Source organism: Oncorhynchus gorbuscha, linkage group LG01 (genome assembly GCF_021184085.1).
Source record: "Oncorhynchus gorbuscha isolate QuinsamMale2020 ecotype Even-year linkage group LG01, OgorEven_v1.0, whole genome shotgun sequence".
Lineage (NCBI taxonomy): Eukaryota > Metazoa > Chordata > Actinopteri > Salmoniformes > Salmonidae > Oncorhynchus > Oncorhynchus gorbuscha.
Genome location: NC_060173.1, coordinates 42723968 through 42749960, shown reverse-complemented (window position 1 = coordinate 42749960; position 25993 = coordinate 42723968). Strand labels below are relative to the sequence as shown.

The window sequence follows — 25993 nt, the reverse complement described above, 5'->3', positions numbered from 1 at the left end:
TGAAGGTAGGCCTTGAAATACATCTACAGATCCAACTGACTGAAATTATGTCAATTAGCCTATCAGAATCTTCTAAAGCCATGACATCATTTTCTAGAATTCTCCAAGGTGTTTAAAGGCACTGTCAATTTAGTGTATGTAAACTTCTGACCCACTGGAATTGTGATACAGTGAATTATAAGTGAAATGTCTGTAAACAATTGTTGGAAAACGACTTGTCATGCACAAAGTAATGTCCTAACAGACATGCCAAAACTACATTTTATTAATAACAAATTTGTGGAGTGGGTGAAAAACAAGTTAATGACTCCAACCTAAGTGTATGTAAACTTCCGACTAACTGTATCTGCAGTAATAGTGGTTCACAGTATTACTTGCCAGTGTTGTGATTGGCAGTGATATTCACCTATTGATTTCTCCTACCAGAGCAGTATCGGTTGTCAGAATGGGTAAGCTAATTTGACTTTGTGGCTGTGTTATCTAGGATGGGTCAATTGGCCAATGTTAGAAATCACTTTTCCTAGTTGCAAAAATTCTACATGGTTCGCTCAATTTCAGTTTGTGAGAAAACAGAAGTGTTGGGAAGCATTGTACCATGCAAAAATATATATATATTTTAATATAACTGAAGGAAAAAAGGGGGGGGGGGAAATGAAGTTGAAGACTCTTATCTCCCCCACGAGCTCACAGATCACTGCACCTGTAAATAGCCCAGCCAACTACCTCATCCCCAAACTGTATTTATTTATCTTGCTCCTTTGTACCCCAGTATCTCTACTTGCACATCTATCACTCCAGTGTTTAATTGCTATATTGTAAGTACTTCGCCACCATGGCCCATTTATTGCCTTACCTCCCTTATTTGCACACACTGTGTATAGACTTGTATGTTTGTTGATTCCATGTGTAACTGTTGTGTCAAACTGCTTTGCTTTATCTTGGCCAGGTTGCAGTTGTAAATGAGAACTTGTCCTCAACTAGCCTACCTCAACTAGCCTAGCACATTACTAATTCTACAGGGAAATGGGATGAATGGGAGGGGGAGATTTGCTTTGAATGCCTATTGCAGTTGCAATTCACCTGCTTCCACATAGAGGAGAAATTCTAGCTGTAGCACCTTTTAAAATGTTTCTTTCAATCTCCCCAAAAAATACACACCCGACTTGTGACAAAACAAATACATTTTTTTTTTAAACGTAAATAATTTATCACAAATAGATGCAATGTATCAAAATTTCCACTGTAAACAGTACTGTTGACTCCAAATAACCAGAAAATGTAAGTTTTGTACATTATTATTTACAAATGTTTGGTAAGAGGAATGGCGCATGAAAATAGTTTCCTCCCTCTAACGGGGGGGGGGGGTGTTGAGACATGCTAGTCCAGCGCAATGATGTCATTATCATCATCAGCTGAGGGTTGACTCAGGTGTTGGCGCTTAGCTGAGGCCTCGCCTGTCTCAGCATCATGGAGCTTCCTCTTGTGGCCTCCTGACTCCATGCTGACAGCAATAGTGCTGGAGGATGGCGCCTCCTCGTCTGAATCAACTAGCAGAATGTCATTCTGTTCAGCAGGAGCTAAGAGGTGAAAGGAAAGCAAGAGGAAAACAAAGTCAGATTTACCTGTACCCCTTTAGAGTTTACATTCAACTACAGAACAAACATTGCCTCATTCTAAGCACTATAAACAAATTGTTTAAGGACCGGACTGATTACTTATGACCAGGATTTGAATTATCAGATGTAGTCTAAAATAGTTAATTTCTGTAGACAATGTCAGTTTTGCTCACCTTCGGAAGAGGTGGACGGTTCTGAAGATACTTTGTTGCCATTGGCAATGTTCTTTCCCTCTTCTTGTGACCTGGTTGGGGCCTTGTCAGGTGCATCACCCACCACCTCAAATTCCACATCCTTCTCCAAGTTTTCACTTTTTCAGCAGAAATACATTTACATTAGGGAAATACAAAGGCGAATACAGCACACATAGAAATACATCCTTCTCTTACCAGTGAATCACATTAACCAGGAGTGTGTAATCCTGCAGAAAGTCATCCACTTGCAGACGGCTGCCATTTCGAATCGCAAAGTCAGACAGGAACTTGCAGTTGTTTGCTATGAGAAGAGAATGGTGCATGAAAATATTTGTATACTGATGATGAGAGTATACTGTTTAGGGGTGGGCACAGTTAATCAAATATCCCAACAGTTAGTGTCGGATTATTTGCAAGATTATTCATGTTGGTGATCGTGTGCCCACTGTTTTTAGCTGATAGAAGAAGTGCAACCTGGTGGTCTGCTGCAGTAACTCTCTACAAGGTGTGGAAAACTTTCCACAGGGATGCTGGCATGTTGACACCCAATATTCCCACAGTTGTGTCAAGTTGGCTGGATGTCCTTTGGGTGGTTGACCATTCTTAATACACACGGGAAACTATTGAGCTTGAAAAACCCAGCAGTGTTGCATTTGACACAAACCAGTGCGCCTGGGCTTGCACCTACTACCATACCCTGTTCAAAAGGCACTTATATTTTGTCTTGCCCATTCACCCTCTGAATGGCACACATACACAATCCATGTCTCAATTGTTTCAAGGCTTTAAAAAAAAATACTATTTAACCTGTCTCGTTGTTCAGTCTGTTTAGGCTCTAAAGATCATATCACTCACCTATTGTAAGACACATGTAGGCTGTGAAAACTGGTAAGAATCGGTTCTTGATTGTGTTAATGCTTTAAGGGAGTAGAGCTAAGAATCTCATCTCTCATGTAAGCTTGCCTCCCTCTTGGAGGGGTAAGCAGTTCGGAGAGTGCCTCAATTAGCCTTGCTAGCTAGCTACTTTGTCGATTTGACATACAGTGTCAAGAAAATGTATGTGAACGCTTTGGTATTATCTGGATTTCTGCATAAATTGGTAACAAAATTCGATCTGATCTTCATCAAAATCACAACAAACAGTCTGCTTAAACTAAATCACACAAATCATTGTATTTTTCTTGTCTATACTGAATAGATCATTTAAACATTCAGTGTTGGAAAAAGTATGTGAACCCCTAGGCTAATAACCTCTAAAAGCTCATTGGAATCAGGAGTCAGCTAACCTGGAGTACAATCATTGAGACCAGATAAATAAGAATATGTTCTTAACTGACTTGCCTGGTTAAATAAAGGTCAAATTAAAAAATTAAAAAAAATTGGAGATATTGGTTAGAGCTGCCTTGCCCTGTAAAAACTCACAAAATTATGAGTTTGCTATTCACATGAAGCATTGCATGATGTGAACCATGTCTTGAACAAAATAGATCTCAGAAGATTCAAAATTAAGAATCACTGACTTGCATAAAGCTGGAAAGGGTTACACAAAAGTATCTCTAAAAGCCTTGATGTTCATCAGTCCACAGTAACACACAACACTGTGGAAGAAAAAAGGCACAGCACACCAACATCCCAACTGTAAAGTATGGTGGAGGGAGCATCATGGTTTGGTGCTGCTTTGCTGCCTCAGGGCCTGGACACCTTGCTATCGTTGACAGAAAAATGAATTCCCAAGTTTATCAAGACATATCGCAGGAGAATATGGAAGGCTATCTGTCCACCAATTGAAGCTAAACAGAAGTTGGGTGATGCAACAGGACAACAACCCAAACACAGAAGTAAATCAACGACAGAATGGCTTCAGATGGAAATATGCCTTCTGGAGTGGCACAGTCAGAGTCCTGACCTCAACCCGATTGAGATGCTGTGGCATGACCTCAAGAGAGCGCTTCACACCAGACATCCCAAGAATTTTGCTGAACTGAAACAGTTTTGTAAAGAGGACTGGTCAAAAATTCCTCCTGACCGTTGTGCAGGTCTGAGCCACAACTACAGAAAACATTTGCTTGAGGTTATTGCTGCCAAAGTAGGGTCAACCAGTTATTAAAACCAAGGGTTCACATACTTTCCCCACCCTGATCTGTGAATGTCTACACGGTGTGTTCAATAAAGACATGAAAACATATGGTGTTAGTTTAAGCAGACTGTGTGTCTATTGTTGTGACTTAGATAAAGATCAGATCAAATTTTATGACCAATTTATGCAGAAGTCCAGGTAAAGGGTTCACATACTTTCTTGCCACTGTAGTTAAAACAGGCACTACCAGATGGTATGATAGATAACCTATAGCAGCAAGTTTGTCAAACTAGCATGACTATGGCTACTTTCACTCTCTGTCTATCCATCCCATCTCACATATACCGGCCCTTCCCCCACCCTGCTGCAGCTCTCCCGAGTCACGCAGCAAACAAGAGCCGTTTTACAAAAAACATGCATTTCGACTATCCGAAAGAATGTCATGATATTATTCGAACAGTACAAATATTTCAAATGCAAACCCCTAACTGTTGAGTGCAATATGCAGTCCTCTACTAGTCTCCTTTGGGACAGTCTGATAATGTTCTGTGATTGTCTCATACCTTCTGTTTCACCCTCCTCAGAGGAGATAAGGATTGTCCCTTTCCCATCCTCGATCTGCACATCTGGCGCCACCATCCCAAACTTCTCCTTTAATATCTAACAAAGAAACAAGTCTTTAGCTGAACACATGGTTATGGAGTGGCAGGTAGCCTAGTGGTTAGAGCGTTGGACTAGTAACAGAAAGGTCGCAAGATCGAATCCCCAAGTCGACAAGGTAAAAATATGTTGTTCTACCCCTGAACAAGGCAGTTAACCCACTGTTCCTAGGCAGTCATTGAAAATAAGAATTTGTTCTTAACCGACTTGCCTAGTTAAATAACAGTATTAAAAAAAGGTTAAATATGCTGATCACATTTCACTCTGTCATGTTTGTAACAACGAAACAAAATTTGTTTTGTTTAGATTTTACATGCAACCCACTAGTCAATATCTACATGGCTTTATCTCTTCCTCCCTGGTCAAAAATGTCTATCAGTCTGTGCATTTGTCTGGCTTTATCAGTATGATTTTAAGCATGGTTACATGAAAAAGGAGCCAGAAAGCCATATATTACCTTGTCTTGTAGGGCCAGCACAAGAGTTTTGTGCACATTCAGTTTGACTGTGACTTCTGGCTTGCTGGCGCACACATAACAGTTGGCACTGGGTGGATCCAAAGCACACGGAACCAGCAACTTTTTCCTGGGGTTGGGATGCTTGTTTAGGAAGATCTAGGAAGACAATACAGGAATGGACATTTGAATAGGTTTCAGATCACACTAGCTATACACTAAAACAGCCCTAAATTTCCATTAAATTATTCACAACCACAGGGTATCTGCAGGTTCAATGACGCTACATTTTTAATGGCACTTGGAATGCAAATTAATACCAACTTGATGTCTGCACGCACCACACACCAATATTCCTCTCCAGAAATGAGCACATATTGGCAAAAAGTTTTTGGGCTGACTTTCATCAGAAGGCTATAGTTTATATTATCAGGCAGGTGTGCCATTTTAGGCTTACTGATATAGCATAGTGGCTAGGTTATAGATGGGTAAAGCATGGGGTTGCCCATCTGCATTTGTTTAAGTTACCCCGATGGGCTAATAATTTTTATAACCTTTATTTAACTAGGCAAGTCAATTAAGAACAAATTCTTATTTACAATGACGGCCTACCCTGGCCAAACCCTAACGACACTGGGTCAATTGTGTGCCGCCCTATGCGACTCCCAATCACAGCCGGTTGTGATACAGCAGGGAATCAAACCAGGGTCTGTAGTGACACCTCTAGCACTGAGATGCAGTGTCTTTGACCACTGCACCACTCGGGAGCCCTTTCATTAGCTAGATCACAAACTAATTGTTCAGAATTTTGGGTTCAATACCAAAACCAGCCAAGTATAATGACACAATATCATAATGATACCACTGAAAAAAGTGCGTTAAAGTCAAATATACAGCAGTTACTCTCCATCTGGAGAGCTAGGCCACATAGGAGTCAGATTAACAACATCCTGTTGAGCAGTGTGCTAGGGTAGATCTGGACCAAAAGTCTACACACTCAATAGCTCGCTCTGAGGTATTATGCTATAACATTAGCCTACAACCAAAAAGTCTAATAAATTCCTTAATTCCGTGAAACAGGTATAAAAATGGCTATACGTTGAAGCAATGTAACTAAGCAGGAGAGCTCTAGACTTACTTTTTCCCGGTGCCAAGTAAGACCTGGCAAAAGTTAGATATTTCAACTAACATGTTCAGGGAACGCATGATGGATATTTTTATGTGCAGCATGTCAAAGCAGGATCCAGAAAAATCACATTTATTTCTGGCTCTTTAGAGAGATTAACTTGCTGGCATTGTTTGTGCACATTGGCATAGGCCATGCCTATATGCTACATAACTCAAATGTTATGGTCACATGCGCCAAATAGAACAGGTGTAGAATTTACAGTGAAATGCTTGCTTACGATCTCTTTCAAACAATGCAGTTAAAAAATTATAAAAATAGTAAGAGGAATGATCAATATCAAGTGTCGGCTGGATTGGTGTAAAGTTCACCACCATTGGACTCTGGAGCAGTGGAAATGCATCCTCTGGGAGTGGTGGATCACACTCAGCCATCCGGCAGTCCAACAGACGATTCTGTGTTTGGTGGATGTCAGGAGAACGGTACCTGCCCGAATGCATATTGCCATCTGTAAAGTTTGGTGGAGGAGGAATAATGGTCTGGGGCTGTTTTTCATGGTTCGGGCTAGGCCCCTTAGTTCCAGCGAAGGGAAATCTTAACGCTACTGCATTCAATTACATTCTAGACAATTCTGTGCTTCCAACTATGTGGCAACAGTTTGGGGAAGGCCCTATCCTGTTTCATGAAATTGCCCGTGTACAAAGCGAGGTTCATACAGAAATGGTTTCACGACATCGGTGTGGAAGAAGTTGACTGGCCTGCCACGCCCTTGACTTTAGGGCCCCCCCCAGTTACACGGCAACTATTACAGGGAATGATACAAAATGACAGGCAGGTAAGAGGGCTACAACAAAAACGTTCCTTCACCAAATATATTTTGAAATAAATGCTGTGTTGTGTACTTAAAATTATATGAGTTTTGAAAATAGTTCCCCATTCCTACTGTCAAACTTCCCCTGGGGTGTATTCATTAGTTGCACACCATAGCAAAACGTTTAGCAACGGAAGCGGTTAGATCCAAATGGAAAATGGTATGCAACGAAAACAAGAGTTTGTATTGGACAAGTTCAGGTTCGTCCTGTTTGGTTCCTAGTTAATATGACAAAATGTTTGAAGGCTTAGAACCACCCTTAGCAGATCACTCCTGATTTCTCACCGTGCGACACTGCTCCACATCTCCTGAAAGAATCTTCAGTGCCTCCAGCACTATGAGGCCAGCAATGACTGCATTGGTCGTGGCAATCGCTGGGATGATGTTCCCTGCCATGGCTGCAAGGAACAATTTTACAACACGTCAAAACAGCTTACTAGGAAACAGACATTGCAATTTTTTAAAATCAAAAGTAAAATCACTTATTTATAATAAATCAAAATAACACATACATTTGTTTTTTTGTTTTTACAAATGCTAGACAGCATTCACTAAAAACACCCACACTTGATGTCAAAACGGCTCTTCATATTCATGCTGAAAATATACATGCGCAGGTTGGCAGCTGCTGTCACAAAGTCCATCGCTGGAGGGTCGTCCTAGCAACAAGAGGAAGACAATCAAATGGACTGCCAAAGAACTTGCAATGCAACTTTAAGCTTAAACTATGAGCGCATCATCTTCACCGTTCTGTTGTACCTTCATAATATATTGTGTTCCAGTTTAGACCCTGCACAGTTACCCATCCAAATCCATTCCCTGTGTGTCCTCACCTTGTCCCACACAAGCTCTGCTCCATCCCCTTTGTCAGCCAGCATGGAGTGCAGGGTTTCCACGCTGCGGGAGAAGAGCTGGCAGTAGCCTGCCACACCCAACACCTGCTGGTCCTTCAATCCTGTCCCAGTCACCCCCTGGGGACACGCTATCACACAACCAGAGAGAATCACAAACCTAAACCTCAAAGCTTCTATAACAAGACCAGAAAATGAATCAGAAAATATTCAAATTCAATTTGTATTAGAAGATTTTCTAATTCAATTTCTTTGAAAAATAAAAATCGAATTCAAATTGGAGCAATATAATATAGGATGCTAATATCTTACTAAGTTTCTGATGCTCAGGCCAATCCAGAGGCAGTGGGGCTTTCCTCTTCTTCCACAGCTTGTCCATGGTCAGGAGGTAGTAGATGTCATCTTTAAAAAGCTGGAGGACCACACAAATATAGTCCTGGACTAGTAGCTATTTCTATACATTTTAATACCCATAGCTTAGGGTAATAAGCTGCTTGACAACAAGACATGGGGCCACATTCAAGCAGTCCTCTAGTAAATGCTTGCTCACCCTTAAGCCTACAGTACCTTGTTGAAGAGTTTGACTGGGTCGTAGCCAGTGGAACGTGCCCAGTCCCTAGTGGAAACACGTTTGATGTCTCCATCCTTGTCAGATGCTGTGGCTCGGGCTTCAGTGTCTGCAGGGTTCCCTGGGAATAGGCAACAAATATCCAATGGCATATATTATCCCAATGAAGCCCAGAGTACACACGACTCAGTCTCATGGAGACCAGGGAGAGTAGAGACCAGGGAGAGTGGCAGTTGGAGAATGTTCAAGTGTTTTGTTATACTCACATGAAAGCTCTGGGTCAGCTGTGTCAGGGGACACCTCTTGATCTGCATCTTCTTCTCCAAAAAGCTGGCTGAGGTGGAGATATAACTGGATTGTCAATACCATGGACGACAACTCAACAAACCTGATCGCAATAACAGATCTACGCCAGGAATCCCATCATTAACCCCCTATTGGGTAAAATGAAAAAATAATCAACTTCGCAATTGTTTACTACGAGAGAGATACAAGCACCTTTACTAAACTTACTTGAAAAGGTACTTGGCCCACACAATGCAATGTATGGGCTCAGATGGGGTGTTGCGAATGGTGCAGCCAGGGAATGTTTTCTGTGTGGGTTTAGGCTGGCACTCATAGCACTCAGTAAGACCCTGTAGTGTATAAAAACAAGAAGAGGGAGGTGGCTGTTATGTGTTACATTGGTGCTCAACATTAACAATTGGATGAATGGTACTCACAGGTTGTGGTTGACAACTACACACATGTGATTCACAATCAAATTGTTAAACTCATCCTTAGAGTGTTTTTAATCTGTTTCTTACCTTCTTAATAACAGTCACCTGCCCAAGGTAGCCAGCTGTGCCACTCTCAATAAGGGGAATGTCAGCTGCAAGACACATCCGGTTCACATGGTTACGAGCCGCTGCAAGGAAGAAAAGATTCAGTTGGCAGCAATGTTCCACAAAATGTTTTTAAAAACATGTTTTATGCTCTTGTAGGAAGAAATCACTCACCTATTGCTGACTACAAATGATCTATAACTGGGCTGATAACTCACTAGCAAAAAATATTAACAAAATGTGCAAACGTGGCTACATGCAGCTCTTGATTTGATCTCAAAACAAGCGCATCTACTCAGGACCGCTCATGCTGTCAACATAGTTCAGTTCAAAGTAAATGCCACAGATCCATATATCGCATTGATCCATTTGCATATAGGCCTACTGCAGCTCTGATTGGTTATGCCGCACCAGTCTGTGTAGAGTACGGTTTGAGTAGTGCGTGTCAATTCAATAGAATCCTACTCCGATGCGTTCTGCATACAACAAAATCTCTTGGATACTTAGTCTTGTATAGTTTGTTTTGTTTCAGTATGTTGCATTGAAAGGGGCTAATATTGCGTTGATTCAATCACAATTGCCAGAGTAATGGGAAACGTTGAGTGTTAACAGGGAAAACTCTAGAAAGGTGTGTGAAGTTCAATCTTGTGCTTCTCTCCATGGGCTTATATTTCTTCTGTGTGGCAGTCCACGGGAGCTGAACAGCAGTCTCGGGCTACTGCACGCAGCTTAGAGGGAACATTGGCGGTAAGACAAGGACCATAATAATTGGGAAAAGATAACAAATATACTCTACAAACAGGCAAATTGACTAGGGATCAGTATTGAGGGTTTCATTAGGAAGGCATTGAGATTCCACTATACCTCGATTGTCCAAGGCATTCATTACAAGCATGAAGTTCCTGAAGAATTCCACATTGTAATCTGGACTGGGAAGGACAAACAGACCAAGGACATCTCAGTTTTCCCATCGGCAACTCATGGTGACAAACACACACAATATAATATCATATGCACAATGAACAATCATGCACATAACTACAGTAGCTAGTTGACTTACTTCATGATGCTGTCATGGTAGGCCGTGATATTGGCAGTAGGACAGAATTGCAGCACACTCTCTTTGGCCACCTGCAAGACAGCCACAAGTTTATTTATAGCAGGGGTTGGAAACAGGCAGCCCCCAAGAGTTTAAGTAACAAAATTTAAAAAAATATAATAAATAAAATAAACATAGCTTTGGGTCAAAAAGCCTAGAAATCACCAGTTGTTCAGCATAAAACTATTTTGATTTAGGAAATCTGCTCGTGACTATCTGCTCTGGGGGGGATTTTTTCTCTTTTTTTCAGCCTGCAGTTGAATCTAGTTGCCTACCCCTGACATAGTATTTTGGTTGTATAGCTACATAGCCTACAGCAAAAGTGAGAATGGACCAAAAGGATCAAGCAGTGATGCATGTTTATGAAAAGAAACATTGGGTCCCCTACCTGAGCCTTGGACTTTCCCACATGTTTCTTCTGGAACAGGAACTGTCTGTTCAGGTTGCTCACATCAATAATGTCCAGATCAATCTATAAGGAACACAGATACAGCCAATTAAAATCCAAATCCAAGTTAACAAGACAATTACTAATAGCTGCAACAACAAAAAAAATGTACATTTTTGTCAGGTTCACTAAAAGTGTGAATGTATGAAAGAATGTGCTATACAAGCAGCAATTTAACTAGCTACCTAACAGAAATGCACATTATAAAACACCTAAGGGGTAGAGTACAAAGCAAGATCAATGACTGACCAAACCTGCAGCTAAGCTCATTTACACTGAGCTACACATTTTGGAATGGCAGTGTAGGCCAATCAGCTCATTTGTTGTTCAACACGACATGCCATTCCATAATGGCCGTTGTGGCTACTGCCAGCTAGTATGAGGAAGAAAAGGGCAGTTTTCCAGGAAAAAGCAACAGTATCTCAATCTTCGATGGAGCAGTGTCGATAAAGATAACATTTGGAGTGCAGTGGTATATTCCATCCCTGCATTGAGGTACATTTTCAGACCCACATCTCGCACTGGCTCTAAAGGTGCATTCGTAAAATACTCTCTGACGCCCTACTCAGACATCAGAGCGCTCTCTTCTGAGAGGGTTGATCTGGGTGTTCTGGCCTCACTAGTCAAGCACCCAAGCTAACTGTCTCGAGTTAGCTAGCTAGACAACTGCTTCCAGGCACAATTGAGAGAACACTTCACTCTGACCATTTTTTACAGAGGAAGAAAATTACAAAATTGTCAGACTCCAGTCACCCAAATCGTAGACTGTTCTCTCTGCTACTGCACGGAAAGCTGTACTGGAGCGCCAAGTCACGGTCCAAAAGGCTCCTTAACAGCTTCTACCCCCAAGCTATAAGATTGCTTAAGAATTCATTAAAAGGCTGTTTTTACGCTGCTGCTAAATGCATAGTAACTTTACCCCTACCTAAATGTGCAAATGAACTCAAATAACCTGTACTCCAGCACCTAGACTCGGTATGGTACCCCTTGCATATAGCCTCGTTATTTGTCATTTTATTGTGTTGTTTTTTTTTTTTTTTTTTTTACTTTATTTAGTAAATATTTTCTTAACTCTATTTCTTGAACTGCAAGAATAAGAGAGCGTAACGCTCTGAATTTAGGAACGCCCCGAGGGCACTCCGCCACTCCTGACTGAATTTAGGTACGGGCGACATGGGTGGTTATTTTACCGGGGCCGAACCGGGCGCCGAGGGGGGTTTGACATATTGAAACAAATAACCAAACCGAAAACAGCAGACAAAAATGCTTTCTACTACTAAGAACATTGAACTTTAGGCTAAACTGACAACGGATTGAAGAGCAGAAATCTCAACTAGCCAGCAAATCGCAATGAAGAACACGAAGGGGAGATTTTCGGCACAACACCGGGAAAGATGAGACTCCTTAGTATTGTCTAACATTACAGACCACAAAGTCAGAACATGGCGCGCAATTTAGATGAAGTGACAACTGTTAACTATGTAGTTATGTTCATTCATGACTATATCTAAAAGAGAACGTCACCACTTAAATATAGACATGTTCGAATATAATTATTTTCAGATTAGCTAAATTTAGCCAGCTAGGCCCTTTATATCACCCTGGCAAGTGTCAGCCCCCTGCACGACTTACCACTTCTATATTTTTGAAACCGGTGAGAACAACATTTTTCAAGAGCTCACAGCCAATTCCTCCAGCTCCGACCACCAGCACCCGGCAAGCGGATAAGGAGTCAGCGAGCTCTTTTCGGAGAGACCCCACTAGTTGTAACGTTACCATTGTTGACCGCTTCAAGACAGAAACTGTAGAGGACGAGATAGTAGCTTCTTCTTTTGTGGATTTTATATGGCGGTTGGCAACCAACTTTAGGGTACATTACCGCCACCAACTGGACAGGAGTGTGGACCAGAGACAGTGAAGGTCTACTCTAAATCCTATCCAATATCGGCCTGAGGATCTCCCTGCCCCCACCTTTTCCTGGATCTTATACAGGTGTCTTCCCTTACTCTCCCTATTCCACAACTCGTGCCACTTATTTTTAAGCAGTGTTCTTATTAATCCATTGGCTTCTGCTTTACTGATTGACAATTCCATCTCAACATTCGGATGTTTAAGAGCCTGCTTAGCAATAATATCCACTTTTCTCCCACATGAGCTGGTACCCAGAGGAACATCACAAATACCTCCATCTGTTTCAAATTAAATTGTATTTGTCACATGCTCCAAATACAACAGGTGTATAAGACCTTACCGTGAAATGCTTACTTACTCCACCCTATTCAAACACTGCAAAACCTCAAACAATACATCCTGTCTGCTTTGAGACACACTTGAATTTACACTTGAATCAGTGTAGCACAGGAGACAGAGCAGATGACTACCCTGTCTGGCCTCACCTCCTCCACCCACTCTGCAGCCAACATTACGGCCAACAACTCCATTGTGTAAACAGATAAATTATTTGTTGCTCTTTTTGTCACTGCCACCTTAAACTCAGGAACACTAAAAGCTGTTCCTGTCCTCCCTGTTTTAGGGTCACTAGATTAATCTGTGAATATATTCAAGAATGTATAGTATTTTGCTCTTAAATGTTCACTTACAACTGAATCTACTCCTTCTTCAACATCTCTTACCCTCTCAAGCAAACCTAGATCTATCACTGGTTGAGGGAAAAACCAAGGTGGGATAGCAGAAAGAACCACAGAGGGGCTAAACTCCCTCCAAAACCACCCCATCTCTCTCACCATCCACTATCCACCCAAAGCTTGTATTCAGATTTTGTTCATGTTCCCAGCACTCAAGGAGCACCTTTTTTTTGTAGGATGTGTAACCTTATTTCCATGTAGATTTACCCAATGTCATGGCTAGCTGTTCTCTTTTTATATTTAACGGCATCTCTACCTGCATTGCTGCCACCGGAGGTCCTTAGTGCTCCACAACATATTCTTAGGGCTTGGGCCTGAAAACATCTAGCTTTTTTAAAGATGTCTGAGCTGCTGATACATATGCTATACTTCCATAATCCATTGATGACCTTAATACCGCTATGTATATCATTTTCAACGCCATTCTATCTGTCCCCCACTCCATTCCTGACAAGCAACCCATCACATTCAATATTTTCTTTCCTTTGACAACTTCTCTGTTAATATGCTCCACCCATGTCATTCATGTCAAACCAGACCCCCAGGAACCTAAACCCTTGAGAGAGTAGCAGTGACCAAAGATTATGACTATACTGACAAGGTACATGTCTCTCAACCCTAACAATGGGAGTCGTTGTCCATAAAGCGTCCCGGGTGGCTGAATAGCTCCCGCCTATCTTTTCTTTGGATTGGTGGATACATTTCATTATTCAAATTATGTTTTGAATATTCGATAAGTGTTGTTGACGTCAACCACCTGTATTCAATGGAAAGAGATGCTATGCTACTAGCATCATGTCATGAATATGCATAGCCATCTCAAAATATAGTGTTCTTTTCTCAAAGTTACCGGGATGTCACGTGTCCTACTTATATCAGTACACCCGTAACAACTTAAACATTACGAAACTTCTATTCGATCAAATAAATCTCACATAGCAAATAAGCCATACATTTTTGTTGTAGACTGAAATTTGACACTCATTGAACTCCATTCAAAAAAGTCCTTGCTTTGTGGGCGAAACAACAAAAAGACGCCACCTGTCGGGCCTCGCTCTTCTTCTTCCTCTCTGTTGTTGATACAAGATAGCTGGTAGCAGGCACCACCTCCTCACTCCAATAGGGGGTGTTCTGCCAAAAGCACACAGCGTGATCCAACTAGTGCCGCCTGCTGGAGAGGTGAGGTTTAGTTTACTTCTCCGATAGTACAGTTCACAAGTTCACATCAAAACCATGACCAAAACAGCCTTGGTTGGCTTTTTCACTATGTGGGTGGGAAGATATTGTTGGATACCATTTTTTTTTTAAATGTTCAAGATAGAGCCATGGTAAATGAACTCAATCCAGATGAACAAAAACATCCAGTCAATCGCGTTGTCAAGCTCAAACGAATAGTCATGATGAAAATGATTAAGAGCCAGAATATAACGAATATAAAATTAGTTTATTGCTTTGAGTGGTGGTATACCTAATCAAAACAGAGAAATTGAGGAGTGTCAGATTATGGAGTGGGGGAAGGATGTGATTAGGGAGCTGTACGTGACCATGTTTATCACCACAAGTGATTGGCCAGTCTGGGGTCTCGTCTCAGTCTTTCATCCAGAGCCAGGTATTTCTGGGGGGCTTTGTCCTTATGCCTGAAACACAACCCAAGTCATCCTTCACAAATAATCTAACAAAATAACTATTGAAGTATGTAAACGTCTATACTAAAGCCCAGTCATGTGAACTAATTTCAATACCGATCGTGAATCAATGCTTTGAAACGGAAACTTTTCAGTGCTTACCTGCTCAGACGCAGTTTGAGAATATGGATCCTGAACATGGCATCAGAGCAGTAGGCAAGGTATTCATCTTCATCCTCCTTGGTCATAGTGAGCTGGTTCTTCTGGTACCACTGCTGTTTCTGCTGAAGCTCCTGGGTCTCCTAAACATACAGTATGCATTACAATACATGAATAGAGAAACATTACAAAATATAGAGATACCCATCAAGATTGGGGCGGCAGGGTAACCTAGTGGTTAGAGCGTTGGACTAGTAACCGGAAGGCTGCGAGTTCAAACCCCCGAGCTGACAAGGTACAAATCTGTCGTTCTGCCCCTGAACATGCAGTTAACCCACTGTTCCCAGGCCGTCATTGAAAATAAGAATGTGTTCTTAACTGACTTGCCTGGTTAAATAAAGGTAATAAATAAATAAATAAATAAAAAGATTAAACCATTATTTTTCAACCAGGAGTATTCCCAAACCTTGAACCTTTGCTTGTTTAGTTTATTTTAACATTACTGTACAGATATTCACAAAACTGTTTGTTCTTTTGATTCCACTTATCCTGTGCTTTGACATACCCTCTCAAAACGAGCCTGTATGAGGTTGGCCTTATCAATGAGCCGCTGCTTCAGGTCAGCCAGGCAGTCATTCCTCAGCTGTAGAGCAGCCTGTCTGGTCAGGTTCTCTGGGTCACCCAGCTGGGCCAGAAGAGGTGCTAAGAAGTCCAGCTCCTTCTCCTCCTGTCGGAGACGCTCCTCTTTGGCCGTCCGCTCCTGAACATAAGGTTGAGAGGAATTAGGTTAAGGAGGTTCCTGAGGGTCAGTCAGTCTTCTATGATAAGAGAGTGTGATGCTCACCAATGCCTCTCGGTGGCAGCGTGCTCTCTCATTTCTCGCCGTGTTGTAGATGGAGATGTGGAGCTCAATACTGCTCTCTTCTTGTTCCCTAACACCCAGTATCGCCCTCACCTAAGCAAAAATACAAATGCATATTATCACTACCAACTACATACCTTGCATTACTTTTCGAATTCTCTAATTTTAAGAGATACTGGAAAAGTTATATCAATTCATGCCAGAATACCCACACAACACATACATACCTCTTTTTCAGACTCCTTGACTCTGAGAGCAACGCGCTCCTCCTCCTTCATCATATGGACTAGCATTTCATACAGAAAGAGATTCTTACTGGGCTTCTCAAATGGATCTACCTGAAAGCGCATACATAAAAACAATTGGAAAAACACCCTAGTTCATTCAAACCAATTAACAGAAGAATATGTTACCTCAAATTAATGGTGGCGCCAGTTGTAAATGAATGTGAATTGGTTGTTGTTTAGGTACTGTTTATTGTCCCTGGTGATGTCTGACCTGGAAAGTGGAGGCCATTTGAGGGGTGAAGGAGTGTGGGTTCTGGGAATCGCCTGAATCTCTGGGCTTTATGAAGTTTCTCCAAGCAGGAATAATCCGGTCGTCCTCCCGGTGGTATGTCACTTGGATCCTGTCCTCAGACACTAGAAAGATACGCTCTGCTACATCCTCCCCGGCTGGCTTGGACCGGTCTCGATTGAATCGTTCCACCACCTTCTTCTCATAGACCATCGGAGATATCGTCAAAGATGTTCAAATGTTTAACCATATATTTTCCAGTGATGCAGACATGTGTATGACACATTATGGTGGTGTTAAGTTTACCCAAATTGAGTTATGTTTGAATGGTAGTGCAACCAATTATTATCATGTAATGTAAGCAGTATTACCTGTAAAGGGCGTTGCCCCTGGTCAGGTGCCTCAGTATTACTGGGGCCAAACACTTTGATACGTTTGCCAAAAACGACATGACGATGGTACATAAAGTCTGGCCGATCCTCAAAGGTCTCTGTCATCTCAAAGGGCATCTCGACCCGTCTGGCCAGCCCGTCTGCTCGGGCATGGCTGTAGAAGTCCATCTGACGCTCCGTCTCCGGAGTCATAGTAATATACCTGTGGGCTTGACAGCAAAACACACATTTGTCATGTATGCACTCTTGTCACTTTTATCTTTATGTTTAGATACATTATCTGATGTTGTAACACGGTCATAAGCTGACACTAGCTGTTATGTCATGATTATGGCAGAGTCATGTAGCCCTTATGGGAGTGGGTTCAAGTTACAGTTACTGTTTTTCCACTTGGTCCAATTTTCTAACAGTTACATTTTAAAGCGTAGCTCCGTCCAGGTCTGAAATGCTCAATAGTGACATTGCTAGTCTTCTTCAGTTCCCGTTCCTCTAGGTGGTCATGCCTGTGTTGGTACCACTCCTTCACAGTGCTGGGCTGGGTACCTACAGAAACTCACCAGAGGGGGACAGGAGGGAACGGGAGTCAGTGTCTGAGGTAGGAGATAGATTAATCAGAGACAGACTCAAGTCAGAGTTCAGATACCAGAGAGAGAAGACATTATTGCTGATCATTTATCAGTGTGCTGGCTTTATCAGTCCACATTTAGGACTTTTACTGTAACACATATTAGGAAATCACAGCACCATGACTCAATATGTCAATAATATGCAACTCACAGTCGAGGTCTGAGTATGAGGTCAAGCGTGTCACAAGACCATCCGGGAGGAGGTAGGGTGCAAACTTTTCCAGCTTGGCCTTCCGATACTGGATAACTTTCATGCCCCCAGGGCAGCGTGTCTCCATGTCTGGACAAAGTCACAAAGGTCACTCAGGCCAGACAGATGGAGCATGTAACATTTGATAAGGATAGGAGACATGAGACTGGGTTAGGCTGGTTAATCCATGCCAGAAGGTCCAGTTAGTTATGTAAGATTATGAGGCTGAGTAAAGCGGAGGGCCAGTAGGTGGCACTCTTTCCTCTGGTCTAAAAAAATATCCCAATGCCCGAGGGCAGTGATTGGGGACACTGCCCTGTGTAGGGTGCTGTCTTTCGGATGGGACGTTAAACGGGTGTCCTGACTCTCGGAGGTCATTAAAGATCCCATGGCATTTATAGTAAGAGTATGGGTGTCCTGGCTAAAATTCCCAATCTGGCCCTCAAACTATCACGGTCACCTAATAATCCCCAGTTTACAAATGGCTCATTAATCACCCTCCTCTCCCCTGTAACTATTCCCCAGGTCGTTGCTGTAAATGAGAACGTCTTCTCAGTCAATTTATCTGGTAAAATAACGGATCAAAAAATTAAATTAAAATAAAGCAATGAATGACTTACCTTGTTGTGAGATGTTGATTTGATTCACCCAGGATGGAGGCATTTCAAACACCTTGGGCTCATCCACTTCTTCCTTCAGAAAAACAACAGAGTACACATGCTCATAGTGAATCATAGCACAAATATACACCCATGCATGAACTTCACTATTTATTCCCACACGGTCAATGCCATAGAGGGTGTGCAGAATCAAGGGTAAAGTGCACCAGAGCAGAGTTGAGCAAGAGAGTGAGCGAGGGAGTGCGAGATTGGGATTGCACCTCTTCATCATCCTCTGCCTCCTGCTGTTTTTTCATGTCAGGGATGAGAAGCAGAGATTGGCCAGTTGTGCCATAGAGCAGATACTCCCACTTCACCGCATCCCCCAGGTCGAAATTCATCTCCTGCAAAAACATCCAGTCATTCCCCAATTTCAATAACACCTTGTCACTAACTATGTGAGCAAGATATAATACATGTAGTACATGCATACAGTACAAATCACATTGTCACAGACAAGAGGGCATTACTAACCGCACAGCCGAACCGGCAGTCCTGCATGTTGACCCAGTAGTTCTGATGGTTCCAGATGCTCTCTATGCCCAGGAAGCATTTGTTGGTGGTGGATAAACTCTTCCCTGTGAGTGGGTTAATGAAGAAGTTCTCTGGAACCTCCCGGTTGCCAGACAGAATGAGAACCCAGCAGTGGACCCGCAGGCCCAACAGGGGATCTGGGGGTAGGCGCTCTCGCTCCTTAGGCACATAACAGAGGGACAGTCACAAACATATACACTGTGCTCAAAAAAGGACAATACATTGACAATTCATTTGTTTCTCAGTGTTTCTGGAGTTGCCTCCATACCTCTTGAAGTCTCTCTGCCTCCTGCTGTTTCTTCAGGAGGATAGCCTGTGCATCAGCCTGTCTGCGTTCCTCCTGACGCTGCTCAAAGCCACTGCGAAGGTCCCGTGGTGGTTTCACTGAGTACTTCTTCACCTGCCGCTTCTGCTCAGTAGCCTTTCCCTGAAACACACAAACCCGCAGGAAAACCACAAAAGTGATGCAATTGTGCTATAAGGGATGGATGCAGTGAAATTACATACTGTAATTTGAACATGAAATGAAAGCAGATATACCAGTTCAGTGGTACTGGAGGGCAATGTACAGGCCATGTAGCCAGGTTGCTATCGGTCACTCACCTTAACATGTGTAACCAGTAGGGGGCATTCCTGGAGGGACTGGTTGAGGAGACACATTTCCTTCACAGCGTATCCACTAACACAGTAAGCATTGTAGCCTGCACCCAACAACAGGCTACACAGCAGAGTAGAGAAATCAAAGCAGGAGCCTCGCTGAGTCTGCATCAACCAGGTTGGAGAGTAGAGGTGTCTTGGCTAGAGATAAAGAACATTACTCCTTGCGTCTCTTATATACAAAAGTAAATGCACCAAATCTTCTATTAGTATTATATCATTTTTAGGACAAGCGGAAAGATGTCTCTCTCCCTTACCGGGTCAATGGGAGGATCCAGTGGCTCTAAAGACAAGAACTCTGACACAAAGCTCGCACATCCCTCCCAGCTGTACAGCTCCGGGTATGAGAGCAAGGTGGGCCTCAAGGTTGTACTGACAAATTTCTATTTTGGCCGTTAGAAAGATAAAGAGTGACAAAAATGCCCATTCAAAGATGGGATGTTGGAGGAACATAGGAAGCATGGGTGTCAGTGTGCACAACAAACATGTCACAGAGAAAACAAAGTCAAAGGTGAGTGTAATTGTGAATGCTGTGGAGTTTACCTGGACTCCACACTCATTGAGTGGGCTCAGCAGAAGGGGTTTTCGGTCAGGGTAAAGGTGTGCATACTGGCAGCAGAAGTTGTCGGCGATGGCAAGCAGCAGCTTTTCCTGTGGTGAGTTTTCTTTATAAGAGGTTGGGTATTGGGACAGGTCAACCTCCTGAGCCCGTTCTGGCCTGTTAGGATTGGATTTGAGCATGAGTGTTGATGCAGCTGTCTAAGCATGTAGTAGGGATGTGAATACAATAAGATTATGTATGTATGCGAGAGCACTCTACGTCATTGTGCAAGTAATCATGACAATGAACATAAACATCCTGTATGTTTATACTTTTTTGGTAGAAAGCCATATGAATCAATAACCATGTGCCCTAGTTAAACATGACTAAAAGTGTAACAAAAGTAACCTCACAGGGAACACGGTGTTGGGGTTATTTGTATGTTGCAGAGGGTCTCCTCTAGTTTAAGCAGATCCTCGTTAACCTCGTCCTGTCGATACTCTTCAGCTTCATCAATGGCAACCTCTTTGTCAGACTCCACTTTAGGCAATACCTCCATCTAGAAACAGCTATTTATTTAGGCATATCAATAACTAACATTCACATTTTCTCATAACTAATATAGTGGTTTATTTATGGGTGCGTTCGTAAATTAATTTTGGCTATCTAATCCGATTTCAGAGCACTCGTTTGAGTGTGCCGGGGCGCAGAATAACTGATGAATTTACGAGCATACAACGGCCGTTGAATATGACAGGTGTCCGTAAAGGTTGGCAAAAACAATTAATTAAATTGTTGCTAGCAGCAGTTACAGTCACTAACGCTCTAGATAACATTACAAATAAAACGTCAGGGAGTTATGAACGCTCGGATCAACCCTACTCCTCGGTCCGGTGTGCGCTCCGAGAGCGAAACGCTCTGAATATACGAACGGCCCAGAGCGGACTCTGACACACTGGAGGCATTTCACGAACGGCCCAGAGCACACTCTGACACACTGGGGAAATTTATGAACGGACAATCTGAAAACGCTCAATATTTACGAACGGCCCAGAGCGGACTCTGACACACTGGAGGCAATTTACGAACGCACCCTATTTTGACGCTTAGTTGACGTCAACATCCATGTGAGCTAACGGGAGCTAGCTTGGAAAACTAGCAGCGTTTAACGTTAGCTACCAAACAGGTAACAGACATCCGCAATCCAGAGAATAACACATTTCCAAACTTCTATGTAGAAATATTGTACATAGCAACTATTACAAGATTAAACAGTTTATTGAGAACGACAAACGTTTCTTTATGTCGGTTACCTTGGATTAGACAAGATGTTTGTTGTCGTCTGCCTGTCGTTTGCCGTCTATCTCCATAGTAACGGAAATTGTTTGACAAATTCAATTCTGGATTCCTACCCACAATTTCGCGCAGCTAGAGATGTAATTCCCGGTCGATTAAATAAAGTAGCCAAACATTTAATTAATTATATTTGTTAATGATATTATTAATAGGAAATGTGGAGTTATGTCACATGTGCAGCTAACAAAAATATATGGAAATGTGTGCTCTATCCAAAATTAAACCAACTGATTTAAGCATTAGACTACTGCAAAAATGGAGGAGAAAAGTGGAAAGGGAGAAGGTAGGAAATGTTTGTCTACTCTTTATTATATACCAAAATTGGGTAAACAAATTAATAAAAATCATCATAAATAGAAAAATATAGCCTATCAGTTATATGGTTTATAAATGTCTATTTATACCTACGTTCATTGATCTAGAGCGATTTACAGGAGGGCAATGACAGATTTTTCACCTAGTTGGCTCGGAAATTAATCCCAATCCCCTGTCCCCGCAGGAGGCCTTTTGCCTCTTGGTAGGCTGTCATTGTACATACGAATTTGTTCTTAATTGACTTGCCTAGTTAAATAAAGTTTAGATACAAAAATGTGTGACTGTAACTGTGCTGCTGGCAACAATTTAATAAAACATTTTTGTTGCCAATGTTTACCTTCTGACACCGGTCACATTCAACAGGTGCTGCTCATGTTTTGCAGATACGCAAAACAACGCTTGATTTAAAACGTATTTTTTTAATGAATTATTATAAAATGTTTTTAAAAAATGTTTAAAAAATATTATAAAATGTTACACTATATATACAAAAGTATATGGACACCCCTTCAAATTAGTGAATCTGGCTATTTTTAGCCACACCCGTTGCTAACAGGTGTATACAATCGAGCACACAGCCATGCTGAAGAGCTCAGTTACTTTCAATGTGGCACTGTCATAGGATGCCACCTTTCCAACAAGTCAGTTTGTCAAATGTCTGCCCTGCTAGAGCTTCTCCGGTCAACTGTAAGTGCTGTTATTGTGAAGTGGAAACGTCTAGGAGCAACAATGGCACAGCCACGAAGTGGTAGGCCACACAAGCTCACAGAACAAGTGCTGAAGCACGTGGGGAGTAAAAAAAAAAGAATCATCTGTCCTAAGTTGTAACACTCACGAGTTCCAAACTGCCTCTTACAGCCTTATTCTAAAATGTATCAAACTGTTTTTCCCCGCATCAATCTACACACAATACCCCATAATGTCAATGCAAAAACAGATTTCTAGAAATGTTTGAAAATGTATTTTTTTTTTTAAACGGAAATATTATATTTACATAAGTATTCAGTCCATTTAACCCAGTACTTTGTTGAAGCATCTTGTAACATAGACGCTGGGAGTCGGAACCAAGTACAGGTGGTGAGTTTAATAATAAACGGAACATGAAACTAAACAAGACACATGAGAAGCGTACAGACATGAAACACAGAGTCAATCCTGCCTGGGGAATGGAACTAAGGGAGTGACAGATATAGGGGAGGTAATCAGTGAAGTGATGGAGTTCAGGTGTGCCTAATGATGAAGCACAGGTGCGCGTAATGATGAATGCCAGGACGGGTGGTTAGTAAACCTGCGACCTCGAACACCGGAGGGGAGGAGCAGGAGTAGACGTGACACACCTTTGGCAGCGATTACAGCCTTGAGGCTTCAAGCTTGGCGCACCTGTGTTTGTGGAGTTCATCCCATTCTTCTCTGCAGATCCTTCAAGCTCTGTCAGGTTGGGTGGGGAGCGTCACTGCACAGCTATTTTCAGGACTCTCCAGAGATGTTCGATTGGGTTCAAGTCCAGGCTCTTGCTGGGCCACTCAAGGACATTAAGACTTGTCCCAAAGCCACTCCTGTGTTGTCCTGTTGAAAGGTAAACCTTCGCCCCAGTCTGAGGTCCTGAGCCCTCTGGATTAGGTTCATCAAGGATCTTCTCAGTACTTTGTTCCGTTCATCTTTCCCTCGATCCTGACTAATCTCCCAGTCCCTGCCGCTGAAAAACATCCCCACAGCATGATGCTGCCACCACCATGCTTTACCGTAGGGATGGTGCCAGGTTTCCCACAAAACATGGTGCTTGGCATTCAGGCCAAAGAGTTTAATCTTGGTTTCGTCAGACCAGAGAATCCTATTTCTCATGGTCTGAGAGTCCTTTAGGTGCCTTTTGGCAAACTCCAAACGGACTGACGTACCTTTTACTGAAGAGTGGTTCCGTCTGGCCACTCTAACAAAAGGCCTAATTGGTGGAGTGCTGCAGAGATGGTTGTCCTTCTGGAAGGTTGCCCCATCTCCAAAGAGGAACACTGGAGCTCTGTCAGAGTGACCATCGGGTTCTTGGTCACCTCCCTGATGAAGGCCCTTCTCCCCCGTTTGCTCAGTTTGGCTGGGCGGCCAGCTCTAATGAGAGTCTTGGTTGTTCCAAACTTCTTCCATTTAAAAATGATGGAGGCCACTGTGTTCTTGGGGAACTTCAATGCTGCAGACATTTTTTGGTACCTTTCCCCAGATCTGTGCCTTGAAACGATCCTATCTCAGAGCTCTACAAACAATTTCTTCAACCTCGTGGCTTGGTTTTTGCTCTGACATGCTCTGTCAACTGTGGAACCTTATATAGACAGGTGTGTGCCTTTCCAAATAATGTCCAACCAATTGAGTGTACCACTGGTGGACTCCAATCAAGTTGCAGAAACATCTCAAGGATGATCAATAGAAACAGGGTCTGAATGATGGGGCATTGTGTGTAGATTGATGAGGGAAAAAAGTATTTCATAAATTTTAGAATAAGGCTGTAACGTAACAAAATTTGGAAAAAGTCGAGGGCTCTGAATACATTCCGAATGCACTTTAAATCTTACCAAATGTTGCTTTTTTTCTGTCAGAAATTAGACATTTCCCTTAAGAGGGTGGCGATTTCCCACAAGTTACCCAATGTGTTTAAGTACTATCTATCCAGATGTAATGTACATTAAATAGCTCTATTCTTGCTATGGAACTACTGTGAAAAAAGTGCAATGTATGTAAAAATGTGTGTAGAATGTACATGTAACAAAAAAAATTAGCCAACAATTTTTAAAAGTAAAATAATAAGTAACCAAACCAGAAGAAAGGGCATAGCCTTACTACATTTTTTTCTGGGGGGTACAATTTTTTACCAAAATGAATAAAAAATAAAAAATGATGCTGACATCTAAAATGTAATTTCCCAGCCAGAAATGAGGCCATTAACATATTGTTCCATATTACCAGGCAGGTGGGCTATTTAACAATACTCATTGTCAATTGATTTAGCATCGTGGTTAGAAATAAATAGGCTTGAGGGTTTCCCATCTGCATTTACCCTATTAGGCTAATCATTAGCTAGATAAGAACTCTGAAGTCTAAACCTTAGGCTATCTTGTTGCTAGTTAGCAACATATTGATTACTTGAATGTCCTCCCAAAAATAACGTTCCACTGGCCCTCAGCCAACCAAGGATCATGTACTGTGAATATATTTTAGGCCTGTTACAGCGGACCCTTTTACATTTAGCCCTGGTCTTCCATATGCATTCAACGCCATTGGCGAGCGAATTAGACAAGATTGGTCGCCATTGGCAAGCGAATAAACCATGCTGCTGCTGAAAACTCAGGCTCTAAAATTGGGCATTTTAGCCAACTAATTTATTGGATTTAAGAAATAAGTGTAGCCTAGTAACACTAGAAAGCTCCGTGATCCTCCTATTTTAACAGTGGCATTCAAAACTGTTTTGAAAAGTGTGTTTTCCTGCGACTGCATTAAGAATGTACAATGATGACTGGGTATGCATATTTCTCGCCCTGTCCGGCACTCGCAATTTGAATGCGCCTCGAGATTAATATTATTTTATCGGATTGAATGCGACAGGTGGAACAATTGAATAGTTAAACTATTCCACCATGGAGTTGTCTAATTGTAATGTTGTTTAGTCGTTTTTTTGACTGTGGAAAAATTTAATGTGGACAATAATTTTTCATTAGATAATTCAAATAATCAAAGCAGATTCCGGATCTCAGCTCAGCCTACATGGATATCATTTGGGTCATATAGGTACCGGGTCTCGGACCCAGGAGGACCCGTCCCAATTTAACCTCTGTGTGTAGGTTATAATAAGGGCTAATTGTAGACGTAGCCTCTATAAAAATGCATTGGCTATATCAACAGGCCTATATTTTATATAACATTGTAAAAAGCCAAAACATGTATTGCATGATAATCAAAATATGATATTCAGCAAACCAGCTAACTTTTTTTTCTTCTAAATGTTTTGTTTGGTATACTCACTAGAAATCTCTAAATGCCGGACTGTAATGAATAATTTACCTTGGGACCATAGCGCAAACAGCCTTGACGGAATGGGACTTGTACAACAATCAATAGGGCAATGGGTATGTGGTAAGCCACACGTTG

At 42.0% G+C, this 25993-nt stretch overlaps 2 protein-coding genes across 4 annotated transcripts; both read right to left on the bottom strand.

Moving 5' to 3' along the window:
- Positions 1-249: 249 nt before the first annotated feature.
- On the bottom strand, positions 250-12626 carry LOC124038073 (SUMO-activating enzyme subunit 2-like). Its single transcript, XM_046353505.1, has 17 exons — positions 12421-12626; positions 10729-10812; positions 10302-10372; positions 10106-10170; positions 9224-9324; positions 8931-9052; positions 8684-8751; positions 8417-8538; positions 8162-8261; positions 7832-7980; positions 7564-7657; positions 7284-7396; positions 5005-5160; positions 4451-4547; positions 2006-2111; positions 1790-1926; positions 250-1577 (listed from the first exon to the last, which is right to left on the bottom strand). The coding sequence occupies exons 1-17, from the start codon at positions 12565-12567 to the stop codon at positions 1378-1380; spliced, it is 1932 nt and encodes a 643-aa protein (XP_046209461.1). The 5' UTR covers positions 12568-12626; the 3' UTR covers positions 250-1377.
- A 361-nt stretch (positions 12627-12987) lies between these two features.
- ccdc135 (coiled-coil domain containing 135) lies at positions 12988-21639 on the bottom strand. 3 transcript variants are annotated; one of them, XM_046353492.1, is made up of 19 exons: positions 21508-21639; positions 20608-20753; positions 20197-20371; positions 19911-20036; positions 19600-19794; positions 19265-19423; positions 18937-19155; positions 18684-18806; positions 18424-18496; positions 17765-17893; positions 17402-17530; positions 16967-17196; positions 16578-16793; positions 16307-16417; positions 16062-16172; positions 15783-15977; positions 15221-15360; positions 14978-15070; positions 12988-14601 (listed from the first exon to the last, which is right to left on the bottom strand). In XM_046353492.1, exons 2-18 carry the CDS (start codon positions 20751-20753, stop codon positions 14986-14988), a joined length of 2562 nt encoding a protein of 853 aa, XP_046209448.1. In that variant the 5' UTR covers positions 21508-21639; the 3' UTR covers positions 12988-14601; positions 14978-14985. The 3 variants fall into 3 exon arrangements, with proteins under 3 accessions (XP_046209448.1, XP_046209429.1, XP_046209438.1); XM_046353473.1 differs by lacking the exon at positions 12988-14601 and having other exon boundaries at positions 14857-15070; XM_046353482.1 differs by lacking the exon at positions 12988-14601 and having other exon boundaries at positions 14857-15070; positions 20608-20763; positions 21508-21578.
- Between the last annotated feature and the right edge of the window lie 4354 nt (positions 21640-25993).

Excerpts from the sequence above, each read along its gene's own strand:
- LOC124038073 (XM_046353505.1), bottom strand. The coding sequence starts at position 12,567 with ATGGTAACGTTACAACTAGTGGGGTCTCTCCGAAAAGAGCTCGCTGAC. Across the intron at positions 10,171-10,301 it reads TACCATGACAGCATCATGAA|TCCAGATTACAATGTGGAAT; the intron begins GTAAGTCAACTA and ends TGTCCTTCCCAG. Across the intron at positions 9,325-10,105 it reads GAATGCCTTGGACAATCGAG|CGGCTCGTAACCATGTGAAC; the intron begins GTATAGTGGAAT and ends TCTTCCTTGCAG.
- ccdc135 (XM_046353492.1), bottom strand. The coding sequence starts at position 20,753 with ATGGAGGTATTGCCTAAAGTGGAGTCTGACAAAGAGGTTGCCATTGAT. Across the intron at positions 20,037-20,196 it reads TCAATGAGTGTGGAGTCCAG|AAATTTGTCAGTACAACCTT; the intron begins GTAAACTCCACA and ends CGGCCAAAATAG. Across the intron at positions 15,978-16,061 it reads GCTGCCACCGAGAGGCATTG|GAGCGGACGGCCAAAGAGGA; the intron begins GTGAGCATCACA and ends CCTTATGTTCAG.